We start from the raw sequence: 24,104 nt of genomic DNA, 5'->3' as shown, positions 1-24,104 counted from the left end.
CACGTGGCCAGCGCGGTGGCTTCGAGCCTGGCGTCTCGGAGGCACTTAAGCTCGTACTTACTACTCTCGCTGCCGCGACGCTTGTACACTGGCCGGCCGTGATACTGGCAGCTGGCAGTGCGGAAACATACGGATGTGAATGATTGGTTGACTCACGCAACGATGTACGTCTATGAGAGCTTGCATTCGTCGTACACAGCGTCCGACAGCCTTCACACAGATTAGTGAGCGGCCATACTAGTCATATGGGCCTGATAGGTGCAAGATAGACTAGCTCAAATGACTACGGACGAGAAGTTGGCTGTTCCCAATGGGTCTGGAGCAGTTACGTCTACTCCCATTGCCCTTGTTCCCGACGACATCCTGCACCAGGTGTTCATGCTGGTGGTAGCAGAAGCATGGGAGGGTCGTGGAACATTATCCACTCATCCCTGGAACAACATGACTTGCCTCGCCATCTCCCATATCTGTCGGTATTGGCGTCGCTTTACGTTGGCTTCGCCCCAGCTATGGTCATACCTCTCAATCACCCTATACTCTGGCATTGACCAGCTCGAAACCTATATCAAGCGTTCGCAGGGCATGCCTTTGTATGTGAAGTACACCGGCTCCGCGAATGTCGCGATGCCGAATCCCTCGTGGGGGCAGAAAGGCGTCGTCCTCGTTGACCAGAGCTACCGCTTTGTCGAGTTTCACGTCTCAGAGATGCGGCGCGAAGACATATCTGCTCTGCTCTCCTTCTTCCGCAAACCCGCGCCCCTCCTTCGTCGCCTCTACCTCCATGCTCCCGTGCAGCTGCTCGGGCCGTCCATATTCGCTCGCGATATGCCCGCCCTCCGTCACATCGAACTCTCCGGCGTGCTGCTTGCATGGCTCCCCTATCGCAACATGGATACGATGATCCTCAAGGACCAACTCACACCCACGCTCGGAAAGCTGCTCTCCGCACTCAAAGACTGTCCGAAGCTGACCGTCCTCAAACTCGGGTTGCTTGGCGCTATGGGGAACGCAGCCATCATGGGAGGTATGACTGTTGCAGGTGATCCTCAGGCGGAGACAGTCCACCTCCCTGAGTTGAAAGAGCTCTCATTGAGCTCCATGGCCCCGGTAGACATGGCCAACATCCTTCGTCACCTCGTCTTCTCTAAGACCACGACGCTGGACCTGAAGTTTTACGGTCATAATAACCTCCCTCTCGAACTCGCGACCGAGTGCCCGTCTCTGGGCGCCATAGCCACGGTCCAAGAGAATATCATACTCGAGCTCATCGGTGCTCTAGAGTGGTCGACACACATCGTGCTTCGGTCTGCCGACAACAAGCTGCGCATCGAGTGGGAGTGGTACGAGGCGGGTGGGCTCCCAGAGATCCTCGACACCGCCGGTTTCTCCGCCATCTCCTTCCCCGCCCTCAAACACCTGACCATATTCGCCAACTCGTTCAGGTTGCAGGAAGCCCAGTGGCGGCAAATTCTCGCTCGCGCGCCCACTGCTACGGCGATGGAACTCAACATCCGCGACTCGATGGTGCCGGAGCTGTTCGCCGCGCTGTCCCGTGCTGGCGGGGCCGAAGGCGGCGATGCGCCTCAACTCGTATGCCCGAAGCTAACGCACCTTAAAATCTCGCGGCTAGAAGAGCATATGACGATCCTACGCGGGATGGCTGAGGCCATTGAGAGACGCGCTCTGCATGACCTCCGCCTGCATGCCATCGACATCATATCACGGAAGGCCCGGAAACGGTTTCCCAGAGAGATCGAGACAAGGTTGAGGAGGTGCGTTGGCTCGGTGACCGTCAAGTATGATGGTCCGTCGATGGATTTTGGATCCTTGTCGGCACAACTGTACGAGTAGTACTAGTAGTGGCTTGCGGTCATCGCGCAACACGTCCGGCAGTGATGACACCGTCGCGGCTCACTCGGAGGTGGCTTATAAATAGTATCTCTTCGACGCTGTTGTGATTTGCAGCTAGTGTCATACTGTTGCTCACGAAGCACGCCTACGAAGAGCACGCATTGCCGTTTCGCCGTGCGTAGATATGGTGAAACATTGGGATGATGAAAGCAGTAGCATACTAGATAAGAGCAGGATAACGACGGCGACAGCAACGTGTAAAATAGCGATAGCTTAATGAATGTGGGATATTGACGAGAACAGAATCTTCAGACTGCTGGAGCTCCTTGCCCAGCGTCCGTGGCAGTCAATACTGCATGAACCATCATCAGTGGTGGATCTTCATCTGTCTCGGGAGGAGGCGTACCAATACTCATCCCGGTCCGTTTCAGGGTATACTGCGCCGCAAACAATGCTCATCAACCTCTGTAAGTATACTGGACGCCATGAGACGTACCTCGAAGTCGTCGCTCTCGAAAAGCAACATGTCTCCATGCACGAGAGTGACAAACAAGGGCTCCTTGATAGCCCCTTTCTTTTGCGTTGCGCGACGGCCGGAGACGCTCGCACGTTGTGGTTCCGGATCATCCACCACCATCGAGTCCAAGTCCGGCCGAAGCGTGTCTTCTTCGTCCTTGATCTGCATGCTTTGGTACACCACCCGCGAGTCTCCGCCGTCTGCCTCGTCATCAAGGGTGATTGACGTGTTCAAATCGGTCTTGATCATCTGGACGCTCATGGTCTTCCCTTCGCTGGCGAGCGACTTAGGGTAGATAGATATTTCCATGTCTGCCCCAAGGCAGTACATCGCCATCCGTACGCCCTTCGCAGGCATCAGACACCCCTACCGCAGAACGCTCACTGGACCATTCACGACAACTCTGCGGCCAATAACTACACACCTTCTTCGAACCTGCGTCCATCCACGCCGTGATGACCATCTTGTCGATGACAAAGGACGGCCAGTCGCCAGCAGTACGGCATCGTTCCTGGAACATCTCTCTTGCCTCAGTGACAGATGACGGGACGCCCGACCACGGTGTGCACGGGCTGTTAAACGTCGTACTATCGCCGAAGACGGCGATGTAATGAGACCCTGCAGAACAGCAAACATGAGGCGGCACGCCGCTTTGACACGTAACTATGATGTACGCACCTGCGACCAGCGACCCGCTCGCCTTGCGTTGCACCAATTCCGTATCTCTTTGGATGGCCGTGAAGAGGCGAGAGGACCCCCGCTGCACTTCTGGTCGATTGCACGTATAGATGTGTTTGACAATAGCTCTGCTATCTATCGTGTAAATTTGTGTACACGATCCATCGGACAGCCTCTTGCAAGCCGACGCAACATTACCATAGGTCTTGTCCCACGGCCGACTGCTCGGCGCCATCAGATGCGGGTTCCGCACATAATCAACTCGTATAGGAGGGAGTCCGTTCTCTCTCTGCACGCAAACGACCAACATACATCAATAGGGTATATCAAGCAGGGGTCGAAGCACTGACTGCGCAGTCGCTGCATCGCTGAAGGCGTAGGTTGCGCTGGACGTTCAGCTTTCCGCAACTCTGGCAATGCCAACCCTCGGCAGACGTGGCCTCCGAGACGCCTATGGCACGGTCCTTGTCCGAGAACGCAGACACCGCGAGTATATGGAGTGGGAGGAAGGAATAGGGGTGTAAGACCATCTCTGAGTCGACTCTGTCCGTCGCAGAGCCGTCAGGCGCAACCCACCAAGGTGTGAGCGGCGGTTGCATAGTCGGGTCAGGACTGTCTCCGCCAGGAGTCCACTCCAGCCGTATGCGACAGCGCAGCGAATTAGAGTCCATGTGCGTGTATCCCATCCGTGTGATGTTGAAGAATCCGAGCAAAACGCATCCGTATTTGGGCGGGAGATCAAAGGTCCACAGCGCAGAGTCCCTGCACAGAACCACTGCTACCGGCAGGCCGACCTTATAGTGCTCCTGTAATGCAGAGAGCTCTGGAGGGGTGGAATGTGAATCGGAGGCTGGCGGCAGATGGGACATCATTGCATCTGCGGGCTCGATCGGCCCTGGATCTGAGGCAGGGTACGTGGGTTGTCCACCCCATCCATGGCTAGGATAAGAGAAGCGACTATTCAGGTAAGACGATGGCGCAAGTGGCTGAGTCCATCTCGCAGCATGGAGTTGGAACAAGCTGTGCTTGAGGTCGGCATTGGCGACAGCGTCTCCTTCCTCGGGATCCTCTCGTACATTGCTCGTCCTAAACCGGGTATCCGATAGTGACGGACTGAGATAGTCAGGTTTCCAGCTGAGAACAGAAGTCAAGGTGGTTCCATATGATGACCCTGCACAAGCTGGGGATTCAGCGAGCTTCCGAGCACAGCACTCAGCTACGGCGTACCGGAGAGGTCTCTTGCTTCATCGTAACTCATACCAGAGCTTACACTGGAAGAACGGCTGCGTGCGGCGTTGACAGTAAGATTTGCAGGCGATCCACGGACCACGACCTCGGCTGATTTAGTGGTCTCTTGTATCGGCTCTCCTATTGCGGCAAAGTTCTCGGCCAAAGATGAGGCTTCACATAGTAACGCCAACGGCGCTGGATGTGGGGATGTGGCTGGAACTGTCTGATGATCAACAAACTCGAGCCCCGGAGACGAGGTGACCGGCCGTTCAGAGTGCGCTCTGGGGCTCGTGGAGGGCCTATCAGACGGTACTGAGAGGCCGTCAAGCTGTGCCGACGGATGGAATGCATAGAGTTGTGGAGGGTCTGATGGTACGTCTGTGACAGGCGTCGATATTGACGATATTGGAACACTGGAACCACGTGCTGCGTAGTCGTCCTGAGTGTTGGAAACGTTCATTGGACCTGCTTCCGGAAACTGCTGGGCAGCGGAAGGGTGCTGGAGCCGTCGCCTAATCCTATAGGATACCTCGTTAATCTCCGCGATAGAGTATCGACTCGTACAATCCCATACGTGAAGAAGTACATACATAGTAAATTCTATAGCCGTTTGGCCGTGCCATTGATCTCCAGGCCATGTAGGGCCTTGGATGCACAAGATAGGCGCTTCAACGCTACCCCAAACGACCCCGTTGACCTCGTTCTTCAGGGCCGGATGTACCTCCAGCAGTTCTTGCTTGCTCTGGGGAAGCATCGCGTATTCAGGAGTGTTTCAATCTCATTCATGCATCCACTTACAGTAGCCCAGATGCGGGGTCGCGCGTGTGGCTCAACGAGAGTTGGGGAAGCGTCTGTCGGCCCCGACGTCGGTGGCACAACGACCCATGTTGGATTTGCATCGGCTGTTCGCCAGGGTCCATGAAGCCGTTGCATGAGAAACAAGATCCTACCACATAAAAGAAAGTTGCTTACGCTTGTCGTTCGTAGATAGGATGTGGCCAGCAGGACGCTTCTTCTTGCGCGCACCCGAAGCTTTCCTGCCCCCGGATGCGCTCGTCTCCACCTTGCTCTTCTTCGACCGCGACGGGCCATCGGCGGGTTTAGCCTTTCGCTTCTTGTTAGGTTTGGTATCGCGCATTGACGGCACTAAGTTGTCGTGGTGTCTACCTTCGTTCTCGTGCGGCGCCGTTTTAGCTCGCCTTGGAAGCTCCTCGGAAAGGGTAGGAGACGGAGTGCGGGAGTCTGGTGGTTGTAGTGATTCACGAGAGGAAGTGGTAGAACGCTGCCTCAGCGTGCGCAACCTCGGGTGAGTAGTAGCCCTTGGGATAGGCGCGTCCTCTGTCTGCGCGCGTGCCGACGTCTTCGTCTTCGGGATGCTGTGCCGTGCAGGCGGCACTGTCACGCCGCCCTTTGCGCGGCTCGGTCGCGTCCCTTTCGGTCCTGAAAGGTGTACGTAGCCTGGGTCCGATGTTACGCAGTCGTGTCTCCCTGCGTGGCACATCTGGCACGTAGGTCGTGCACGCGTACAAGCCTTCCTAAGCCGTTCGCAGTGGTCGCACTTCCTCGCGACTACGTACACTCCAGCCTCGGTTAAGCCATCCGCAGTTTCTTCAGGGCCAGCAGGAAGGAAGAAGATGTACTCGGGGGCGATGCGCTCGTCGTAATCCTCTGGCAGATGGGTGGGGCGTCGTATAGTTGGGTCCCACGCTTGAGCGTATGCCGGAATGGGTTCGTCGACGGCGGGATTCGCCGCGTCACTCGGAATGATTGCGCAGATACCCTTCGCCATACGTGGAGGAAGGCCGAGCCAGAGAGGTGGACTCTGACGTGCGCGACGCGACCACTGACTGAGAAGGCGTGGCGCACCCGACCACAGTTGTTGGCCTGCTAGTTTGGCTGTTCTGTCGACGAGGTGGTCTTAGGTGTGAACGGGCATAGAGCGGAATGGACAGTACACGGCGACGGAGGTGGGAGGTAAGTGGTGTCTAAGAAACGGTGGGCCATTGGCGGGTAGCAGGCGTTTCTTCTCCGACCTGCATCAACATCGCTTAGGCGCCCATTCGCCTTGTTCTTGACCCTCATCGCCACGCTCCATCACTGCACAACCTCGAAGCTCGTCTCACTGGATCTGTAACATGCAGTAATTCGTTCACGCCTGAACCGGACAGAATCCAAAGTACGCAGGGATGGGCCGTAACTACGGTAAGGGGCCAATGCAAATCATGCCACCAAGGACGTGAGGGACCCCCCGGCGCTGCAAGCAGGAGTACTAGTGTGCGGCTCCGGTCAGAGGTTGTCCGGGACTACAGACTGTGCATTGGGCGCGTCCTGCATGATGAAGGTGCTGATGCATGTCAAGAGAAATACTCGGGCCACGACCTTGTCGCTATCTGTTGGACGACTCGGACCCCTTCGCGTACCCGGGATATATGTCTAAGGTCAACCTTGTTGCTTCACATCCCACTGTTTGTCTAACGTTACGTGACAGCAGCCCATGCCCATCAATTGTTACAGAGCACTGTCAGCCTGACCATCCCGTGAAGCCTGAACCTCGCGAGCAATCTCGAAACGAAGCAATGGCGTCGAGGATCAGGAGAACATATTCTCGTACCGTTCTCTCAAGCACAGCTGCCCGGTGAGGATTCGTCCTCACTGGCGCCAGGTGGCTGAAGAAGGGTGAGAACTAGGATCTGGGTGGGACTTGCTGTGGGCTGCCTGCGACTTGCCGGTAGCCTGACTGACTCTGTAGCCTAGAGAGCTAGAGGCGTAGGCTTTCCTGCTCGCGCAGCTCGTATGTAGCAGTAGACTATAATACAGAATTTGTGCGGAAACCCGTTCAATACATGTCCGCTTACGGCAGATGTCCCACTGACATATTGCTGGTCCGCCCTCGCCGGACGTTACACGGATCACTTGGTTTCGACTTCCCAACATGAGTACCTCCTCGCCTCCCGACGAATCTGCCAGCACTGCAAACACTGAGCTACAATGGGGAAGAGGTACATATTCCTTGCTTCGGGTATTAGGCTATGCGCTGAGGACCGTGAATGGCAGTTTTGCTGTGTGGTGGGACTGACTGGTGAGTTGACGGGGTCACGACGCCGGCGCGGTCGAGCTCGACGCGTCGCGTCGCGTTCAGCCACAGCACTCTCACCCCAACGCTCACCATGGTCGTGTCTGTGTAGGCCACGCTTGGGTCGCAAGGATCGCGGTGGAAGCAAGAAAGCACAAGAGCCCGCAAATGTGTATGTTGAAATTCGAACTCATTCGAAGCCACAGTGCTGAACGCGTCCGGTGCTCCATGCAGCGGTCCTGACCTCCTCGAACCATATATACTGCGCTCTCTGAGCAACGTCAAGGTTACTTCGGTCCACACCTCTTGCGCAGGATGCCAGGTCGTCGCGCTTGACGCCGACGGCGCTGCCTGGTTGTTCGGTCGGAACGACCGCGGTGTACTCGGGGTCGCGGGCGTCGAGTTTATCTCTGAGAGCGTGCCGATGCGCCTGACGGCGCAGGAACTCGGGGCTCCCAAAGGAACGTGGTTCGTGCACGCAGCTTGTGGGAGGAACCATACCTTGCTTGTGGGAAGCGGTGGGCAGCTGTGGTCGGCGGGGGCGAACCCGCTCGGGCAGGTGAGTTTGCACTAGTACTCTGGTGGAGGCGGCAGGTGGTGATGTTCTCGCCAATCGTACAGTGCGGCCATCCTCCGTGTCCGGAAATTCCTGCGTTCAAGCTAGTCCAAGGGCTGAAGCATGGCGGTGTAAAGGAGCATGTTGTAAAGGCGGCTGCTGGCACAACGTTCTCCATAGTCGCCACAGCGAGCGGCAAAGGTCAGTCATAGTAGAGGCTGCGTGGATGTTAAGTATATGTCGAAACGTATGTCGTGTTGTAGTTTTTGCCTTCGGGAGTGGCGAGCATGGTCAACTCGGAAACGGGAGGACTGGAGAGCACATCGTCTCTGCAGGCAAGACAGCCTTCGACGTCGAGTCGGAACCGAGTGAGCTCTTGGTCGCCTGTCGTTCGCACCGTGACTAATGGACCATGTAGTCCTAGTAAAGGGTCTCGAAGGCAAGAAGATAACGAAAGTCGCATGTGGGCAGCAACACAGTATAGCCTTGGGCTCTGATGGGTATGTCTTTTTACAAATGTGGGCTCCATTTCCGTCTTATTAAAACGCATGTGTAGGGTCGTCTATGTTTGGGGATACAATGGTTACTGCCGGCTCGGTCTGGGAGACCAAAAAAATGTCCTTATACCGAAACCCGTGCCTCAGGTATGTTTTTTATAGGTCTGAGCAGACTATCCGCTGAGCATGTTGCTAGTTTGCTAGTCCGAATGAGCTCACCACGGGAGCCGATGTGACGGCCGGGCCGTCCAACTCGGTTGTCGTTGACAAACAAGGGATGTACTGGATGGCTGGCAAGGTTTGTTCCTCCTCGTTCACGAAAATTCAGAACGGTAGACTTACCCGTTGCTTAGTGGAAGACGACTGGAGATGGTGAGTCCCCCAGCATCCCCCCTGGTGTATTGTCCCACCATGTCCGTTAGGCTCTTCTGGCCAGCCTTATTCTACCTTCCGGTACATGCCAGATATCATGTACGTGGCGTTTCGTACTCCAGACCCGTTGGATGGATGTTCAACCTCAATTTGCCTCCAGGGGCTGCAAGGTTACACATGTTGCGTGTGGAGGAGTGACACATTGGGCGCTGGCTCCCGATGAGGATGACAGTGTCATGACGATTGCGTTCGGCCAGGCCGCTTCCAATGGTACGTTATGCATCATGTTCTCTTCATTCTACTGACGCCACCATCCTACCTAGGCGAGCTTGGCTTGGGTCCCGACGAGATCAAGAGCGCGACGAAACCAATTCGGCACCAACCATTGATTGGCATTGATGTTTTCCAGTGCGTCCTGTTCCATCTCTCTGTCGTTGTATTAAGCTGCATGTTCGCTGTAGAATCGCGGCGGGCCAGAACACGACGTTCTTCCTTGCGAAACCGAATGAGAAGCTGTCAGACCTTCCAAGGCACCCCGTTGACCTCGACTCGCCTGAAGAGTGCATTGTTTGCAATACAGAGGACAACGACACGCCTTTGCTTGCATGTGACAAGGTGAGCATCATGCAGGTCGTCGCGTGCATTACCTCACGATCCTCACCATGTGTCTGTCAGTGCGATCATCCGTACCATACGAAATGCCTCGATCCCCCTCTGGACGCTGTGCCTGAAGGAGAGTGGTTCTGCCCTGAATGCGAAGAAACCCCGGGGGGACCCGTGGGGCCTGAAGGGGTAAAGGCCGCATCGGCCATCGCGGCGAAGAGAAAGGCATCGAAAAAGGCTGAAGTTGAGGAGGAAGAGGAAGAGTCGGGACCCGCCTCGAAGGCAGGACAGAAACGGAAGGCCCCAGCAGCCAAGTCTAAGACTGCAGGTACGTGCACCTTTGTTTCGCCGTTAACACGGTCTCCTCAATTGATACCTTCCGCTGTGTAGCGAGCAAGAGGAGGAAGTAACACAATTCCTCAATCGAACGTATATTGGTCTATTGGTCTATTATGGACATACTCTATGCATTGGTCACATAGTACTCTGTTCCGAATCTTCTGGCAGCAATTGAATTGCATCGTACCACTGTATGATGGGGTCGCTGTACTATGTGCCTTCGGTATCTTGAATGACGGTGGTGTTCCACGGGGCCGTTGTCTGTCCGTTATGCGACCCGGTCCAAGCCGAAGTCGTACGATAATCCAACCTGAGCGGATCTGCGAGGGTACAGTACGGCCCTAGCTAGCCTGATGTCGGCGCCGCATGCGGGGCACTCCGCGGACTGTCAAGCAAGAACTGGGCGTTGTCTCTGTCAGCGCGCGACACAACGGTAATTGGCATTTCTGAAACGTACGAATGCACCTATTTCTCTGTAAACTTCTTACGAATGTCGCGCTCCTCTCGCAGTGCCTCGGTCAGTTTTTGCAGCTGCGCTGCGATGGTCGAGTCGCCCCCGTGCGACGCGAGCCTTCGCCGGTCATCGTAATGGACCAAAAAGTCCTGCAGCCGAGCCCGAGTGGACGACGAGGAAATACCGTCGGCGCGAACGACCTGCAGGCGCAGCGGTGGTGTGATAGCGGCGTCCATCCGGAACGAAAGATCAGCGCAGTGAAGCTATTCAGTAAAGAGAGGTAGCCATTGGTCAGACAGAGTGATGCGATACTGAGGCGTCTGGGACGCACCTATCCTGGACTTGGGACCGTCAAGGACGATGCTGTCGATTGTGCGGAGAAAGCCAGGAACAAGCTAACATCGCTCGCCACGGACTGAACCCGGCCGGTCAATCGCCCCTGTCCCACACGCCCGCCTGACGAGCCGCTGGCTTTCGCATAAACATATCGTACCACCCCCACCACCACCCCGCACGGCCGGTCTCCCTCCCCTCCCCTTCGTTCCCTACTCAACCTGCCCTCCTAAGTCTGCTTCAATCGTCGCAAAAATGGGTGTGATGTCAATGCTGGTTTTGCTCCTCACGCACCCGGTGGAGTTCCGGACGCTGCTGCAGTACAAAATATGGCACGAAGCGAACAGGGACATTTCCGCTCCCAGCGAGTGGAAGCACTCGGGATGGGACCGCAAGTCGATGCGGAGGTGCTGGGAGTTCCTGGACTTGACGAGCAGAAGTTTCTCGGGGGTCATCAAGGAGGTAGAGGGCGACCTGGCCAGGCTCGTGAGTGCTTCTCTTTGCAAGTGTTCGCGCGGGTGTCCCCCTGCCCGGTGCTCTGTTGTTCGTCCAAGACAACTGGTGCAGTACGGAGACAAACAATGAGCGTGGTCCTCATTGAACGTACGATCACAACGCTGTACTAGACAATCTGCCTGGGTTGCAGTCATTTCTCTGTTCCGTGTCTGCATACTGCTTCTCATACTAACGACCGTTGTTTCAGATCTGTCTTTTCTATCTTGTGCTGCGTGGCCTCGATACCATCGAAGATGACATGACCCTCCCAGACGAGAAGAAACAGCCTCTTCTTCGTCGGTTCCACGAGCTCACTGTGACACCTGGCTGGACGTTCAACGAGAATGGGCCAGATGAGAATGATCGCCAACTGCTCGTCGAGTACAACGTCGTCATCGACGAGCTGCTCACTCTCGACGCGAAGTACGCGTCCTATCTCGTGTGCCCGACGCGTTCTGACAGCCCCTCAGATACCGCGACGTCATTCTCGACATCACGCTGAAGATGGAGACCGGTATGGCGGACTACGCGCATCGCGCATCGACAACAGGCGAGGTGTATGTTGAGAAGATATCCGACTACGACCTCTACTGCCATTACGTCGCAGGGCTCGTCGGGGAGGGCGTGACGCGCCTGTTCTCCGTGTCAGGCAAGGAGGCGCCCTGGCTCGGTGAACAACTTGAGCTCGCCAACTCCATGGGTCTCATGCTCCAGAAGACGAACATCATTCGTGACTATCGCGAGGATGTTGAAGACAAGCGGTACTTCTGGCCGCGCGAGATTTGGGGTCGGGAGATCTACGGGAAGGCGGTCGGAAGGCCGGCCTTCACGGAAATGGCGCAGATGTACCAGCCGGGCAACGAGCAGCAGGCGCTGTGGGTTCAGAGCGGGATGGTCGTTGATGTCCTTGGTCACGCCGTCGACTCATTGGATTATCTGAGGCTGCTCAAGACGCAGAGTGTCTTCAACTTCTGCGCGATCCCCCAGACCATGGCCATAGCGACGCTGTGCTTGTGCTTCATGAACTACGAGATGTTCCAGCGGAATATCAAGATCCGGAAAGCAGAAGCGGCTTCGGTGCGTCACTCGTTCCCAGTAACACGGAGTGTCTAACAATGTGACAGCTCATTATGCGCTCAACGAACCCCCGGGATGTCGCGTATATCTTCCGGGATTACGCGCGCAAGATCCACAGCAAGGCTGTTCCGGAAGACCCGAGCTTCCTCCAGATTTCCGTCGCCTGCGGGAAGGTGAGTATTGTGCTTGTGTGTCCACGCGCTTATGATTGACCTCCGCGTTAGATCGAGCAGTGGTGTGAACAACACTACCCGTCCTTCGTCAGCGTCTCCGCGTCGGCGAGCGGCACTAGGCAACAAGTGTTCGATTCGTACGACGCTCGCAGCCAAGTCGCCGAGGCCACGGAGAAGCGGGACCAAGAGCGGGCATGGCAAAAACGCCTTGCCGCCGCAAGTGCGAACGGGAAGGCAAACGGGGCTGCAAAGCCTCTGGGCGACGGCAAGGAAGAGTTCAAGGAGATCCTCATGTACGTCTTTGGCGCGTTCCTTTTGGTATTCGGCGTCGGGGTCGGGGCGGTATGGCTGTTCTTGCGGTACTACGACAGATTTTTGTGAGTGCGACGACTCAGCACTCCGTAGCTACACTTGTATCACATACCGGAGGACACTTGCATGCTCGGAGACCTGCTGGTAGCGGTGCATTTGATGTCTACGGACCATGTGCACGCACAGTTAGTAACGACAACCGAGGTTGCATTATCCGGTAGTAAGTTATCATATGAACAAAATGCATCGTTCGTCCGCACTGGTCAAGCACTGGTACCAAAAAAAGTCTTCAAAACAATTGGGCCTGGCCGGGAATTGAACCCGGGACCTCCTCCATGTGACGTTAAGCCCTAAGAAGGAATCATACTACTAGACCACCAGGCCGTTGGGGAGGTTCCTCCTTTTTTGGTTATGATCAGCCCAGGAATTGACGTAGGCAAGATGAATCACGTGTCTCTGAGATCCGGATCGCTCGAGCGCGCCTGTGCGTAACCGCATCTCTTGCTTGGGCTGCGAAGTGCAGCGGTGGACTCTCCCTTATGGCTTCTACCAGCGGCGCGCAGGTAGATGTGCTGGACCAGATCTTTCAGGGCCTGAGGAGCAAGAGTCACGATGTCCGATTGCAGTCCGCGATCGACCTGCAGCGTTATGTGAGTATACACCCTCGCGAGGGATGCATCCCGGGGTGCTCACAGCTCCTAGGTATCGAACTCGGTCCACGACGCGTCCTCGGATGCTTCTGCCAAACTCTGGGAGGAGACGATTAATAGACGACTGTTTGACTTGGTTCATAGTCAGAACAATGTGGAGAAACTTGGTGGCATCCTGGCTATTGGTGAGTACGTCTTCCCTCGTCTAGCGACCTCTCACCAATTGGATCAGACTACCTCCTCAATGCCGAGGGCGAGGGTGCACTCGAGGCTCAACGGAATTTGTATCGCTTCTACAACTATGTCAAAACCCTCCTCCCGAATTCCGACATCAACGTTATGCTTGCCGCCTCTAAGACACTGGGTCACATCGCTGCTGTGGGCGGAGCTACATTCGGCGACCGCTGGCTCGACTATGAAGTCCAGGCTGCCATCGCATTGCTGCAAGCCGAGAAGCAAGAGGCTGGAAGATACGCTGGTGTGCTTATCCTGAAGGAGCTCGCGCGCAATAGTCCGGCCTACTTCCACGGCTACATCGGGCATGTCTTCGACAAGATTCTTGTCCCTCTCCGCGACACGCGTGTCATCGTCAGGGAAAGCGCCGCTGAACTACTTGCGGCATGCCTGGAAATCATAACTTTACGGGAGCGACAGGCACGAAGTCCTTTCTTGGTGCGGATCTTGCAGGACGCTCAGATGGGTATCAAAATGGCTCAACCGGAGATCATCCATGGTTCGCTCTTGACGTACAGAGAGTTGCTCTTGCACGGAGGCATGGTCAGCATGTCTGCTTATACCGTAAACAACCTCACGTATGTACTGAATCCTTCCAATCACACAGTTTATGAAGGAGAACTTCCTCGATGCTGCTGCTTTGATTCTGGGTTTCAAGACCCATCGAGATGCCCTGGTCCGCAAGATGGTCATCACGCTCATTCCCACTCTTGCAGTATACGACCCACAGACATTCTCGGAGCATCATTTACACCAAGCGATGGCTCATTTACTCACGCAACTAGACAAGCCTAATGAACGTTCAGTTGGTACGCTACCGTTCTTTACAGTCGAGTCCACAGAGCCCTCATGTTTCGTTAGCTTTCATTGCGATTGGACATGTCGCAACTGCAATGGGCAGCGAAATGAAGCCGTTCCTTGAGTCCATCATGCACCATATCAGACAGGGTCTGCAAATGCGTGGGTGCGTACATCGACATCGCTCTTCGTGATTTGGGACCGCTATCTCACTCATGCGAGCAGCAAGAAGAACGCCCCGTCAGAGGAGCCAATCTTCCAATGTGTTGGCATGCTTGCATCTGCAGTCGGACCAAACCTCACCAAGCTCCTGCATGACCAACTGGACCTCATGTTCAATTGTGGCCTCAGCGAACCGTTGAGACAGGCCCTCACCGCTATCGCCACCCACATCCCACCCCTACTCAAGACCATTCAAGGTATCGTCGCCCGCTCCTTGCTACTTCCAATGTTTACTGACATACGTGAAGATCGGCTTTTGGATATGCTTTCCATGCTACTTAGTGGACAGCACTACAAACCACTCGGCGCACCCGCGTCTATCCTTCGGACCGAGTCTGGCTCAAAGGATATCATTACCGCGGATGTGAGTGAGCGTGTGAACGCAAAGATGTATCGACGTCTAACCTGTGCCAGGGCGCGTCCGTTCAGAAGACTCCCGAACTCATCACGCTTGCCTTGGTCACGCTGCGGGACTTCGACTTCAGTGGTACGTACGCTGGCGATGCCCGAGACGCTTGTTTGATGCCCTGGGTGTTCTAGGTCATACATTGAATGAGTTCGTGCGTGACTGCGTTCTACCATACTTGGGCGAGGACAACTCGGAGGTGCGGCGAGCAGCAGCAGAGACTTGCTGTCGTCTCTTCGTCCGGGACCCTATCGTCTACCAGGCGAGCAACCACTCGATCGAGATCATCAGCGACGTGATCGACAAGTTGCTCACGGTAGGAATAGCAGACCCAGGTACGTGATGTTCTGCGATAATGGGTCTTTTCGAACATTGAAGTCTTCGGATAGACCCGACCATCAGGCAGACTGTGCTTTCCTCCCTGCATGAGAGGTTCGACAAGCATCTCGCTCAGGCGGAGAACGTCCGTGCTCTCTTCATTGCTGTCAATGACGAGGTGTTCGAGAACAGAGTCACTGCCGTTGGATTGATTGGCCGCCTTGCAATGCACAATCCTGCCTACGTGATGCCGTCCCTCCGAAAGACGCTCATCCAACTGCTGACTGAACTAGAGTACTCGACCGTTTCGTACGTGCTTTGTCAATACTGCATTATACTGGATTCACCTTTGTGCACAGTCGTGGTAGGGAGGAGTGCACGCGGCTGCTAACGCTTCTCGTCGCCGCTACTAACCGCCTGATCAAGCCTTACGCAATCCCGATGCTCAAGGTGCTCTTGCCGAAGGCGAACGACCCGAACCCGACCGTTGCTGCAAACATTCTCATGTCCCTCGGAGAGCTGACGCGGGTCGGGGGCGAGGAAGTCCTTCCTCACGTTCCCGAGCTTATGCAAGTCATCATGTCAAGACTAGCAGACGCATCCCTACCGAAGCGTGACGCAGCATTGCACACGCTCGGTCAAGTCTGCTCGAGCACCGGCTATGTCGTGTCGCCCCTCATTGATTACCCGCAACTCCTGCAAATCCTCAGCAGGATCCTTAGGACGGAGACGAAGCAGACCGTCAGGAGAGAGATCATCAAAGTCCTTGGTATACTTGGTGCTCTGGACCCGTATCGGCGCAAGGTAAGGAGAGGCGGTGCCCTTGTTGCTCCTTGACTTGTTGAAACCATCCATAGATCAAGCCGGACGAGGAGGCAGCGACGTCGGAGTTGACGTCTTCCAACCTCGTCAACGCCGTTACAAGAAACTATATTGGGGTCAGCAATGGGACGGATGACTACTACCAGACCGTTGCGATCAATGCGCTTCTCGACATCCTGAAGGATCAACAGGCGGCGGATCGACATCACAAAGTCATTGAGGCGATAATGTCGATTTTCAAGACGCAGGGCTTGAAGTGTGCCACCTTCCTGCCTCAGGTAAGTCTAACGTGAATCTGCCTCTAGAGCGGGCCTCGATGATACTATCTAGATTATCCCCGCGTTCGCTGCGGTTGCAAGGACATCCGTCTCTCGAATCCAGGTCTTCCACCTAGAGCAGTTGGCTATCCTCGTCGGCATCATCAAGCAGCATGTCCGCAACTACATGCCTGACATCTTCGCGCTGATTACGGACCTTTGGGACAATGCTTCGTTGCATCTTCCTCTGGTGTCCCTCATCGAAGCACTGGGGAAGGCCCTCGATGCAGAGTTCAGACCGTTCTTACCCACCATATTGCCCTTGCTGCTCAAAGTTTTCGACAGCGAGCTGACTGAGAAGACCATGAGCACGCAGACCAAGATCTTCGATGCATTCCTCACGTTTGGCTCCAATATTGAAGAGTATCTGCAACTTGTCATCCCGATAATCGTGAGGACCCACGAGCGAACGGATGCATCTACATCGCTGCGCAAGAGAGCGATACAGACGATTGACGGGCTGTCGAGGAAGGTCAACTTCTCCGACCATGCGTCTCGTATCATCCATCCTCTCGTCCGTGTGCTGTCGAATGCGGAGCTGCGCAACACTGTCATGGAGGCACTCTGCTCGCTGGTCACACAACTCGGATCAGACTTTGCTGTGTTTGTGCCCACTGTGAACAAGGTACGCGTCGACACCATTCATGTAACGTGGTCCTGATGGCAATCGCTCGCAGAGCCTCATCCATCATCGCATTCAGCATGCTCGCTACGACAACTTGATCTCCAAGCTCCTCAGTGGCGACAGACTTCCACAAGAAGCAGGGATACTGGAGGCAACGTTTGTCTTCCGTTCATCTTATCGGATAGGACAGTTGAGAATTCCATATACAGGGACAGCACGAAGGCGGTCGAGTTCACTGCGCCTGCCGAGGCAACTAAGATGGCCGTCAATCAGCAACATCTCAAACAAGCTTGGGATGTATCGCAGATAGCTGCAAGGGAAGACTGGAACGAGTGGATGCATCGAATCACGGTGGAGTTCATGAAGGAGTCGCCTTCCCATGCTCTACGTGCATGCATGAGCCTGGTCGATGTTCATCCTCCTCTTGCGAAGGAGTTGTTCAATGCGGCATTCATCTCGTGCTGGGGAGAGCTCTATGATCAATATCAGGTGATTATCACCTTGAATTTCTCAATCTTATATTGACACGCTGGTCTTTGCAGGAAGATCTGGTCCGCTCCATTGAGTGCGCTATCACATCGCCCATTGCTCCCGCGGAGATCGTACATCGTCTATTGAACCTCGCCGAGTTCATGGAACATGAAGAGAAGGCCCTCCCGATCGAGAACCGGACGCTGGGTGAATATGCCATGAAGTTCCACGCATATGCCAAAGCGCTGCACTACAAGGAACTCGAGTTCTTTACCGAGACGTCTCCCACGATCATAGAGGCGCTGCTGAGCATCAACTCCAAGCTTCAACAGCACGATGCTGCGTGGGGCACTCTGCTGATAGCTCGGGAGCAGTACGATGTCAGCAAGCACGAAGAATGGTACGAGCGACTCGGGCGATGGACAGAGGCTCTCGGCACGTACGAGAAGAAAGCACGGGACGACCCGGACAACCTTGATGTCGCCATCGGTAGGATGCGGTGTCTACACGCGCTCGGTGAATGGAAGGAGCTGGCGGAGCAAGTCGAAGAGAACTGGGCAAAGGCGACTCACGAAGACCGCAGGGAGATTGCGCCTATGGCCGCCGCCGCCGCTTGGTCCTTGAACGATTGGGATGCTATGGAGGATTACATTGCAACGATGAGACCCGACTCGGGCGACAGACCGTTCTATCGTGCAATTCTTTCAGTCCACCAGAATCAGTTCCCGAAAGCTATGCAACAGATCGCAAAGGCGCGTGATCAGTTAGACCCGGAACTCATGTCGCTTGTGGGCGAGGGCTATGGTCGCTCTTACAAGTAAGTCGCCAAGCATCGCTCAGTCCTCGTTCCTGAGACTGTATATAGCACCATGGTACGGGCACAAATGTTGTCCGAGCTCGAGGAGATCATCACGTACAAGCAATATGCCGACCAACCAGAGCGCCAGGCGTCCATGAGGAGAACTTGGATGAAACGGTAAGTTTTGATTCACATCCACGACGCAGCATCGCTCATGCTGCGTGCGCAGGCTGCAGGGGTGCCAGCCAGACGTAGAGGTCTGGCAACGCATTCTGCAGGTCAGAGCCCTGGTCCTTACCCCGGACGAAGACCCAATCATGTGGATCAAGTTCGCCAACTTGTGTCGCAAGTCTGATCGCATGGTGCTTGCGGACAAGACCATCAACTCACTGCTCTCTTCCGACAGGGTTCGTATGCTTATCCTGTGATTGCTATTCACATCTGATATTGAACAGTCGTACCGTGAACAAATGAAGGCTCCGAATGCAGTCGTATATGCCCAGCTCAAGTACATATGGGCAACCGGCGCCCGAGAAGAAAGTTTGAGCTATCTACGCTCGTTCTGCGGGAACCTGGAGAGGGGTCTGCAAAACGGCGCCAACGGTCACACACCAGATCTCACGAGGCTGAAGCCGAACGAGAAGCTGGACGAGATCTCCAGGTTACTCGCACGTTGCTATCTCAAGCTGGGTGAATGGCAAGTGGCACTTAGGGACGATTGGGGTTCTGTGTGTCTCCTCGCTTTGTTCATGAACTGAGCACATGCTTACATCCGTTTAGCGAAACATCAAGGACATCCTGCATTCCTATTACCTTGCCACCCATTACGACCCGACATGGTACAAGGCGCAGCATACTTGGGCTCTAGCTCATTTCGACGTCGTCGGTTACTTAGAAAGCCAGACAGAGGGTAGGACCTCAGAAACACCGTCTGACAATATGGCTCTGCACATTACGCAGGCCATCAAGGGTACGTCGAATTCGCGCCCCATCCCAGACCACAGCCTCATGATGTGTGTACAGGATTCTTCACTTCCATCAACTTGCGAAATGAGAATACTCTTCAGGATACTCTGCGACTACTCACGCTTTGGTTCAAGTATGGCATACATCCCGATGTTAGCCAAGCAATGAGCTCTGGCTTCATAACTGTCGAGGTGGACACCTGGCTGGAAGTCATCCCCCAGGTGCGTGTAGTTGCCTATCATAAGTCACTCATCTAACCTCGGACCAGATCATCGCTCGCATTCAAACACCTATCGTGGCAATTCGTCGGAACATCAGTCGACTTCTCACCGACGTCGGGAAACACCATCCGCAAGCCTTGGTGTACCCGCTGACCGTGGCGTCCAAGTCCTCTAGCACAACACGCAAGAGTGCGGCAGAGTCTATCATGAACAACATGAGAGAGCATAGCGAGGAGATCGTCAAACAGGTATGTACCGTGCATTTATCATCGTATCGAGACTCATGTGCGCAGGCGAACATCGTCAGTCACGAACTTATCCGAGTTGCGATTCTCTGGCACGAGATGTGGCATGAAGGCCTTGAGGAGGCGTCAAGGCTCTACTTCACGAACAAGGATCCGGAGGGCATGATTGTGTTCCTGGAGCCGTTGCATAAGATGATCGAGGATGTGAGTAGCATGCTGTCTTGCTGTGACCGTCAGCTTAACGGGGTACGGCCAGGGTCCTCAAACGGCGCGCGAGACGTCCTTCCACCAGGTGTTCGGCCGTGATCTCCAGGATGCTCGTGAAGCGTGCAAACGGTGGCGAGTCTTCGGTGAGCAGAGGGACCTCGACAGGGCCTGGGAGATCTACTATTCTGTAAGTGAGCCCACTCCTGATCACAGGACAGCGCTGATGTCGTCCACAGGTCTTCAAGAAGATCGAGAAGCAGCTGCAGAATTTGACGACGCTCGACCTGCAGTTCGTCTCTCCCGCACTGCTAAAGTCTCGAGACCTGCAGTTGGCGGTGCCGGGCACCTATCAAGCAGGGCGACCTGTCATCACTATCGTCAGCTTTGCCACGAAGCTAGTTGTCATCCAATCCAAGCAACGGCCACGACGTCTCTCGCTTAGGGGTAGCGATGGCAAGGACTATCAATATGCTTTGAAAGGTACGTATTTGTCCGTGATATGCACTCGATGTTGCTCATCACCCTCCAGGACACGAGGACCTGCGTCAAGACGAGCGTGTCATGCAGCTGTTCAGTCTCGTCAACAACTTGCTTTCTGTGGATACGGACTGCTTCAAGAGGCATCTTCACATTCAGCGATTCCCGGTTATCCCGCTCGCTCCCAACGCAGGCTTGTTGGGCTGGGTCAAGGATAGTGACACGCTCCACGTCTTGGTCAAGGACTACCGCGAATCGCGCAAGATCCTGCTGAACATTGAGTATCGCCTGATACTAAACGTGAGTGAAGTTTGTGTGGTGTGTTCTACCCATGCTGATGCACTTCGTAGATGGCGCCGGACTATGAGAACCTCATACTGCTGCAGAAGATCGAAGTCTTCGAGTACGCGCTCGAGAATACCACCGGCCAGGACCTCTACCGTGTACTCTGGCTCAAGAGCGCGAGTTCCGAGCACTGGCTCGAGCGCCGCGCTACATACACGCGCTCGCTCGCGGTGAACAGCATGGTCGGCCACATCCTCGGGCTGGGCGATCGGCATCCATCCAACCTGATGCTCGAGCGGAACACAGGGAAGGTGGTGCACATCGACTTCGGCGACTGCTTCGAGGTGGCGATGCACCGAGAGAAGTTCCCCGAGAAGATTCCGTTCCGGCTGACGCGGATGCTCACGCATGCAATGGAAGTCAGCGGTATTGAGGGCAGCTTCAGGAACACGTGCGAGATCAGCATGAAGGTCCTACGAGACAACAAGGAGTCTTTGATGGCTGTGCTCGAGGCCTTCGTATATGACCCTCTCATCAACTGGAGGTTGATGCAGGCTGATACTGTGGATGTCAGACGACCAGAGGGTATGCATGTCATATTTTCGGCAACATGAATATCTGATCGTAGCATCCGTTCCAGAACCTGCCAGAGAAACGGCGCGTACCTCAGCATATCCTCAAGCCCCGATACGGAGGCTGCAGGCCGATGAAAATGACATCTTCAATGGTGCGTAGATGCTGATCAATACGAAACTTCAGACTTAGACTCTGGTACAGAGCACCAGGAGATTCGCAACGAACGAGCATTGTTCGTGTACAACCGTGTCCAGCACAAGTTGACAGGCAAGTCGCACTACATCTTGATTCATCGGGCCGACTAAACTCTATGCCAGGTCGTGACTTCAATCCGGACGTCTCACTTTCGGTTGCTGCGCAAGTCGACAAGCTCATCATACAGGCTACCTCGCTCGAAAATCTATGCCAATGCTTCTCAGGATGGTCCGTACATTCATCTTTCGCTGTCACACTACCGACGCTCACATCGCTGACTCTCTTCAATAGGTGTGCTTTCTGGTGATTGACTATAGGAGAAGTATTCGATATGTATCCCTAGGCTGGTGCGCTCTCACGTCTCTAGGCTTGTCGCCCTGTTATTACGCTATGAATCATGTATACTCGGTACTGCAGGACTTTTTACGTTGCCCTTCTTTTTTCGACTCAAAATTGTGTTGCTACTTGCAGGAAACTGTCACTGGCAGAATGGCTTCCCGCGTTTCTTCCGTGGGGGATGCGAATTGGGATCGGACTGCGCAGATCTTGATCTGAGATGAGGCACGTGCTATGACATACATACGACTCCGAATCGGGTTCTGAGCTACGGCTGCGCACCACTGTATCATACTTGTATCAGTGCTACCACCAGCTTGCCTTGAGTCGCCCTTTCATCCAGATACGACTTCACTAGTATGCCCGAGCTCACTGACTTGCCTATCGAACTGTTTCTCGACAACATATTGCCACTGCTTCCTGTAGCTGATCTGCTCAATCTCGGATGCGTCAACGGCCACTTCGCCCAACTGACCTCGGACGAGCCTTTTTGGCACAGGAAGCTTGAAAAGGACTTCAACTTCTCTGGCTCAGAGACTGCGCGGAAGAACGGATGGAAGTTCTTGTATCACCGTCTCTCTCACCCGCGTGTCTTTGTCTGGGGGTACGTTGTTCCTGCATCTTTTCACGCATGTCACTGACATGTAGCGTTCGTAGTGAGCGGAGTCAGGGTAGACTGGGACTGACAGAGAACCAGCTTCCCCAACCCGTCATGCGCGCTGGTGTGCCGTACCCCGTACAGTTGCGTATTCCGGGCGCAATTCGCATTGTCAACCTTATCGCTGGAGGATGGTGAGATTTGAGTAGGATATTACGTTCTGACGCTCATGACCATCAGGTCGTTCCATGCATTGGACTCTCGCGGTGATATCTACGTTTGGGGTGAGTGCAATCTGTTTGCTTCGCAAACCTATCTCACTGGATGTGTAGGAGTACTCGATGGGACAAGCGCCGCATTGCGGAGCGAAGGTTACTCAATACCGGCTAAGAGGACGGAAGGTCCTATGCGACTTACTCTACCTGTGAAGATTCGAAGCATCAGGTTCGCTTTTCTGCCGTTCCTTCCTTCAGTAGCTGCTTGACCCTACATGACTCAGCTGTGGGCGATCGCACTGTGCTGCACTCGATGCCAATTCTCACGTGTGGATATGTACTTCATGGGGTCGGCCGTTCATGCTCTCCAGCCGGTTCCTTGATAAATCGTCGCCAGAGGCGACGCCCGCTCAAATCACCAGTGGCTGGTCGTTCTCTGCCATCCTTACCGAGTCTGGCGACGTCCTCGTATTCTGGCCTTTCTCCGGAAATATGGCGGAAGCCATTGCAACAAAGACAGAGGAACTCGATCAGCAGAGTGGTACGCGTGCCACAAAGGCACTGCCGACGCTACAAGAGCCCGATGTCATCCCGTGCTACACATGGACTATGCAAGGCGCCGACCCTGTGAGGTTGCCTGCTATCCCGGCTGGCGATCTCCCTGAACTGAGCGGAATCGGCGTTACAATCGAAGACGAGACGAGGCTTATTAAGATAGCCGGTATGGACAACACGATCGTCGGACTGACCAACAAAGGGCACGTCCTTCTGTTCCAGATGTATGGAGGAGAGAACGAGTATACACGCAATCGTTGGCAATACGTGAGCTCGTTGTTGCTCTTAGGTACAAGTTCTCCCATTCAAGCCTGATTTTTAGCTCCCCGAGTTCAGCGAGGTCGAGAAAGTAAAAGACAACGAAACATTCACCGGCACGCTGCCTGCGGGACAAACACGCCCTGAACCACCAGAGACCATGTTCATTACTCATGTGCGTACGGATACCTCCCGTGACAAGTGTTTCTGACATCTTTCAATCTGTCAGATATCTGCTCAGTTCCGAACATTTGTTGCGTATTCAACCGGTGATCGCTCTGTCGTGATCATGGGCAAAATCCAAGACCCGGGCGTCGTGCCAGCTGGTGCTCCCCACGTCCCCTCTCGAGTCTCACCAATAATCCTCCCGGCGTTGCAGAATCGCGGAGTCATCTCCGTCGTTTTGGGCGACTATCACTGTGGCGCACTCACGGCTGACGGAAAGCTGCTTACCTGGGGCGCATATTCCAAAGGCGCTCTCGGGCTCGGCGACCCTACGAAGATTCCTCTCAGTCAGCCAGGTGGCTTCATGGACGACAACCAGCTCCGAGGGGCCACAAACCGTTGGGGTATCTTGATGTTCCCGCCTCCTGATGTGACGGTGCCTACGGAGGTTCGGTTCGACCATGGGGAAAAGAAGCGGAGGGAGAGGTACTGCTTCGCCGCAGCGGCAGCAGGCTGGCACATGGGCGCGTTGGTCATGGACTTGGAGGTCAGCTCCTCTTCTTGCGTACACGGCCGACCGCAG

General features: G+C 54.9%; 7 protein-coding genes and 1 non-coding gene across 8 annotated transcripts; 4 read left to right on the top strand and 4 right to left on the bottom strand.

The window, feature by feature from the left end:
* Positions 1-59: 59 nt before the first annotated feature.
* C8Q71DRAFT_460179 (uncharacterized protein) lies at positions 60-1,991 on the top strand. The gene is made up of 2 exons (XM_047918677.1): positions 60-164; positions 226-1,991. The coding sequence occupies exon 2, from the start codon at positions 280-282 to the stop codon at positions 1,849-1,851; it is 1,572 nt and encodes a 523-aa protein (XP_047781364.1). The 5' UTR covers positions 60-164; positions 226-279; the 3' UTR covers positions 1,852-1,991.
* Positions 1,992-2,159: 168 nt separating this feature from the next.
* Positions 2,160-3,915, bottom strand: C8Q71DRAFT_703018 (uncharacterized protein; the record flags this gene model as incomplete). The annotated part of the gene is made up of 5 exons (XM_047920287.1): positions 2,160-2,288; positions 2,348-2,734; positions 2,793-2,986; positions 3,047-3,329; positions 3,439-3,915. 5 exons carry the CDS (start codon positions 3,913-3,915, stop codon positions 2,160-2,162), a joined length of 1,470 nt encoding a protein of 489 aa, XP_047781363.1.
* A 175-nt stretch (positions 3,916-4,090) lies between these two features.
* Positions 4,091-6,286, bottom strand: C8Q71DRAFT_460165 (uncharacterized protein). The gene is made up of 4 exons (XM_047918676.1): positions 5,249-6,286; positions 5,075-5,178; positions 4,867-5,018; positions 4,091-4,794 (listed from the first exon to the last, which is right to left on the bottom strand). The coding sequence occupies exons 1-4, from the start codon at positions 6,063-6,065 to the stop codon at positions 4,263-4,265; spliced, it is 1,605 nt and encodes a 534-aa protein (XP_047781362.1). The 5' UTR covers positions 6,066-6,286; the 3' UTR covers positions 4,091-4,262.
* A 922-nt stretch (positions 6,287-7,208) lies between these two features.
* Positions 7,209-9,865, top strand: C8Q71DRAFT_892157 (RCC1/BLIP-II; the record flags this gene model as incomplete). The annotated part of the gene is made up of 16 exons (XM_047928688.1): positions 7,209-7,275; positions 7,331-7,355; positions 7,462-7,521; positions 7,584-7,908; positions 7,971-8,106; positions 8,169-8,273; positions 8,324-8,405; positions 8,462-8,549; positions 8,599-8,700; positions 8,756-8,774; positions 8,825-8,873; positions 8,935-9,044; positions 9,098-9,182; positions 9,236-9,389; positions 9,450-9,705; positions 9,768-9,865. 16 exons carry the CDS (start codon positions 7,209-7,211, stop codon positions 9,785-9,787), a joined length of 1,683 nt encoding a protein of 560 aa, XP_047781361.1. The 3' UTR covers positions 9,788-9,865.
* Positions 9,866-9,971: 106 nt separating this feature from the next.
* On the bottom strand, positions 9,972-10,674 carry C8Q71DRAFT_460127 (uncharacterized protein). The gene is made up of 2 exons (XM_047918675.1): positions 10,502-10,674; positions 9,972-10,433 (listed from the first exon to the last, which is right to left on the bottom strand). Exon 2 carries the CDS (start codon positions 10,404-10,406, stop codon positions 10,182-10,184), a length of 225 nt encoding a protein of 74 aa, XP_047781360.1. The 5' UTR covers positions 10,407-10,433; positions 10,502-10,674; the 3' UTR covers positions 9,972-10,181.
* C8Q71DRAFT_830220 (squalene synthase) lies at positions 10,593-12,930 on the top strand. Its single transcript, XM_047926349.1, has 5 exons — positions 10,593-10,989; positions 11,207-11,421; positions 11,469-12,075; positions 12,123-12,248; positions 12,300-12,930. The coding sequence occupies exons 1-5, from the start codon at positions 10,759-10,761 to the stop codon at positions 12,627-12,629; spliced, it is 1,509 nt and encodes a 502-aa protein (XP_047781359.1). The 5' UTR covers positions 10,593-10,758; the 3' UTR covers positions 12,630-12,930.
* C8Q71DRAFT_t39 lies at positions 12,861-12,944 on the bottom strand. Its single transcript has one exon. It is a non-coding gene; the product is annotated as a tRNA-Pro (tRNA).
* Positions 12,945-13,204: 260 nt separating this feature from the next.
* Positions 13,205-23,413, top strand: C8Q71DRAFT_743906 (atypical/PIKK/FRAP protein kinase; the record flags this gene model as incomplete). The annotated part of the gene is made up of 32 exons (XM_047922910.1): positions 13,205-13,210; positions 13,263-13,395; positions 13,443-13,987; positions 14,052-14,253; positions 14,306-14,408; positions 14,468-14,661; positions 14,713-14,828; positions 14,879-14,951; positions 15,005-15,205; positions 15,260-15,497; positions 15,548-15,992; positions 16,046-16,288; positions 16,341-16,952; positions 17,005-17,108; positions 17,162-17,441; positions 17,495-18,240; positions 18,289-18,399; positions 18,452-18,629; positions 18,678-18,950; positions 19,003-19,192; positions 19,246-19,409; positions 19,457-19,657; positions 19,703-19,858; positions 19,911-20,048; positions 20,098-20,341; positions 20,391-20,638; positions 20,689-21,208; positions 21,264-21,350; positions 21,401-21,466; positions 21,517-21,626; positions 21,738-21,741; positions 22,941-23,413. Coding segments are annotated over 32 exons (7,404 nt in total), but the record flags the coding sequence as incomplete, so codon positions are not given.
* Between the last annotated feature and the right edge of the window lie 691 nt (positions 23,414-24,104).

This window comes from Rhodofomes roseus (genome assembly GCF_022264815.1).
Source record: "Rhodofomes roseus strain CIRM-BRFM 1785 chromosome Unknown C8Q71scaffold_5, whole genome shotgun sequence".
Lineage (NCBI taxonomy): Eukaryota > Fungi > Basidiomycota > Agaricomycetes > Polyporales > Fomitopsidaceae > Rhodofomes > Rhodofomes roseus.
The sequence above is the reverse complement of the archived record's forward strand: the minus strand, read 5'-3'. Positions and strand labels throughout refer to the sequence as shown.

Coding starts and splice junctions, on each gene's coding strand:
- C8Q71DRAFT_460165 (XM_047918676.1), bottom strand. CDS start 6,065: ATGGCGAAGGGTATCTGCGCAATCATTCCGAGTGACGCGGCGAATCCC. Junction 5,179..5,248: donor CCTATCTACGAACGACAAGC/GTAAGCAACTTT, acceptor CCTGGCGAACAG/CCGATGCAAATCCAACATGG. Junction 5,019..5,074: donor GACCCCGCATCTGGGCTACT/GTAAGTGGATGC, acceptor ATGCTTCCCCAG/AGCAAGCAAGAACTGCTGGA.
- C8Q71DRAFT_830220 (XM_047926349.1), top strand. CDS start 10,759: ATGGGTGTGATGTCAATGCTGGTTTTGCTCCTCACGCACCCGGTGGAG. Junction 11,422..11,468: donor CTGCTCACTCTCGACGCGAA/GTACGCGTCCTA, acceptor ACAGCCCCTCAG/ATACCGCGACGTCATTCTCG. Junction 12,249..12,299: donor TTTCCGTCGCCTGCGGGAAG/GTGAGTATTGTG, acceptor CCTCCGCGTTAG/ATCGAGCAGTGGTGTGAACA.
- C8Q71DRAFT_460179 (XM_047918677.1), top strand. CDS start 280: ATGACTACGGACGAGAAGTTGGCTGTTCCCAATGGGTCTGGAGCAGTT.
- C8Q71DRAFT_460127 (XM_047918675.1), bottom strand. CDS start 10,406: ATGGACGCCGCTATCACACCACCGCTGCGCCTGCAGGTCGTTCGCGCC.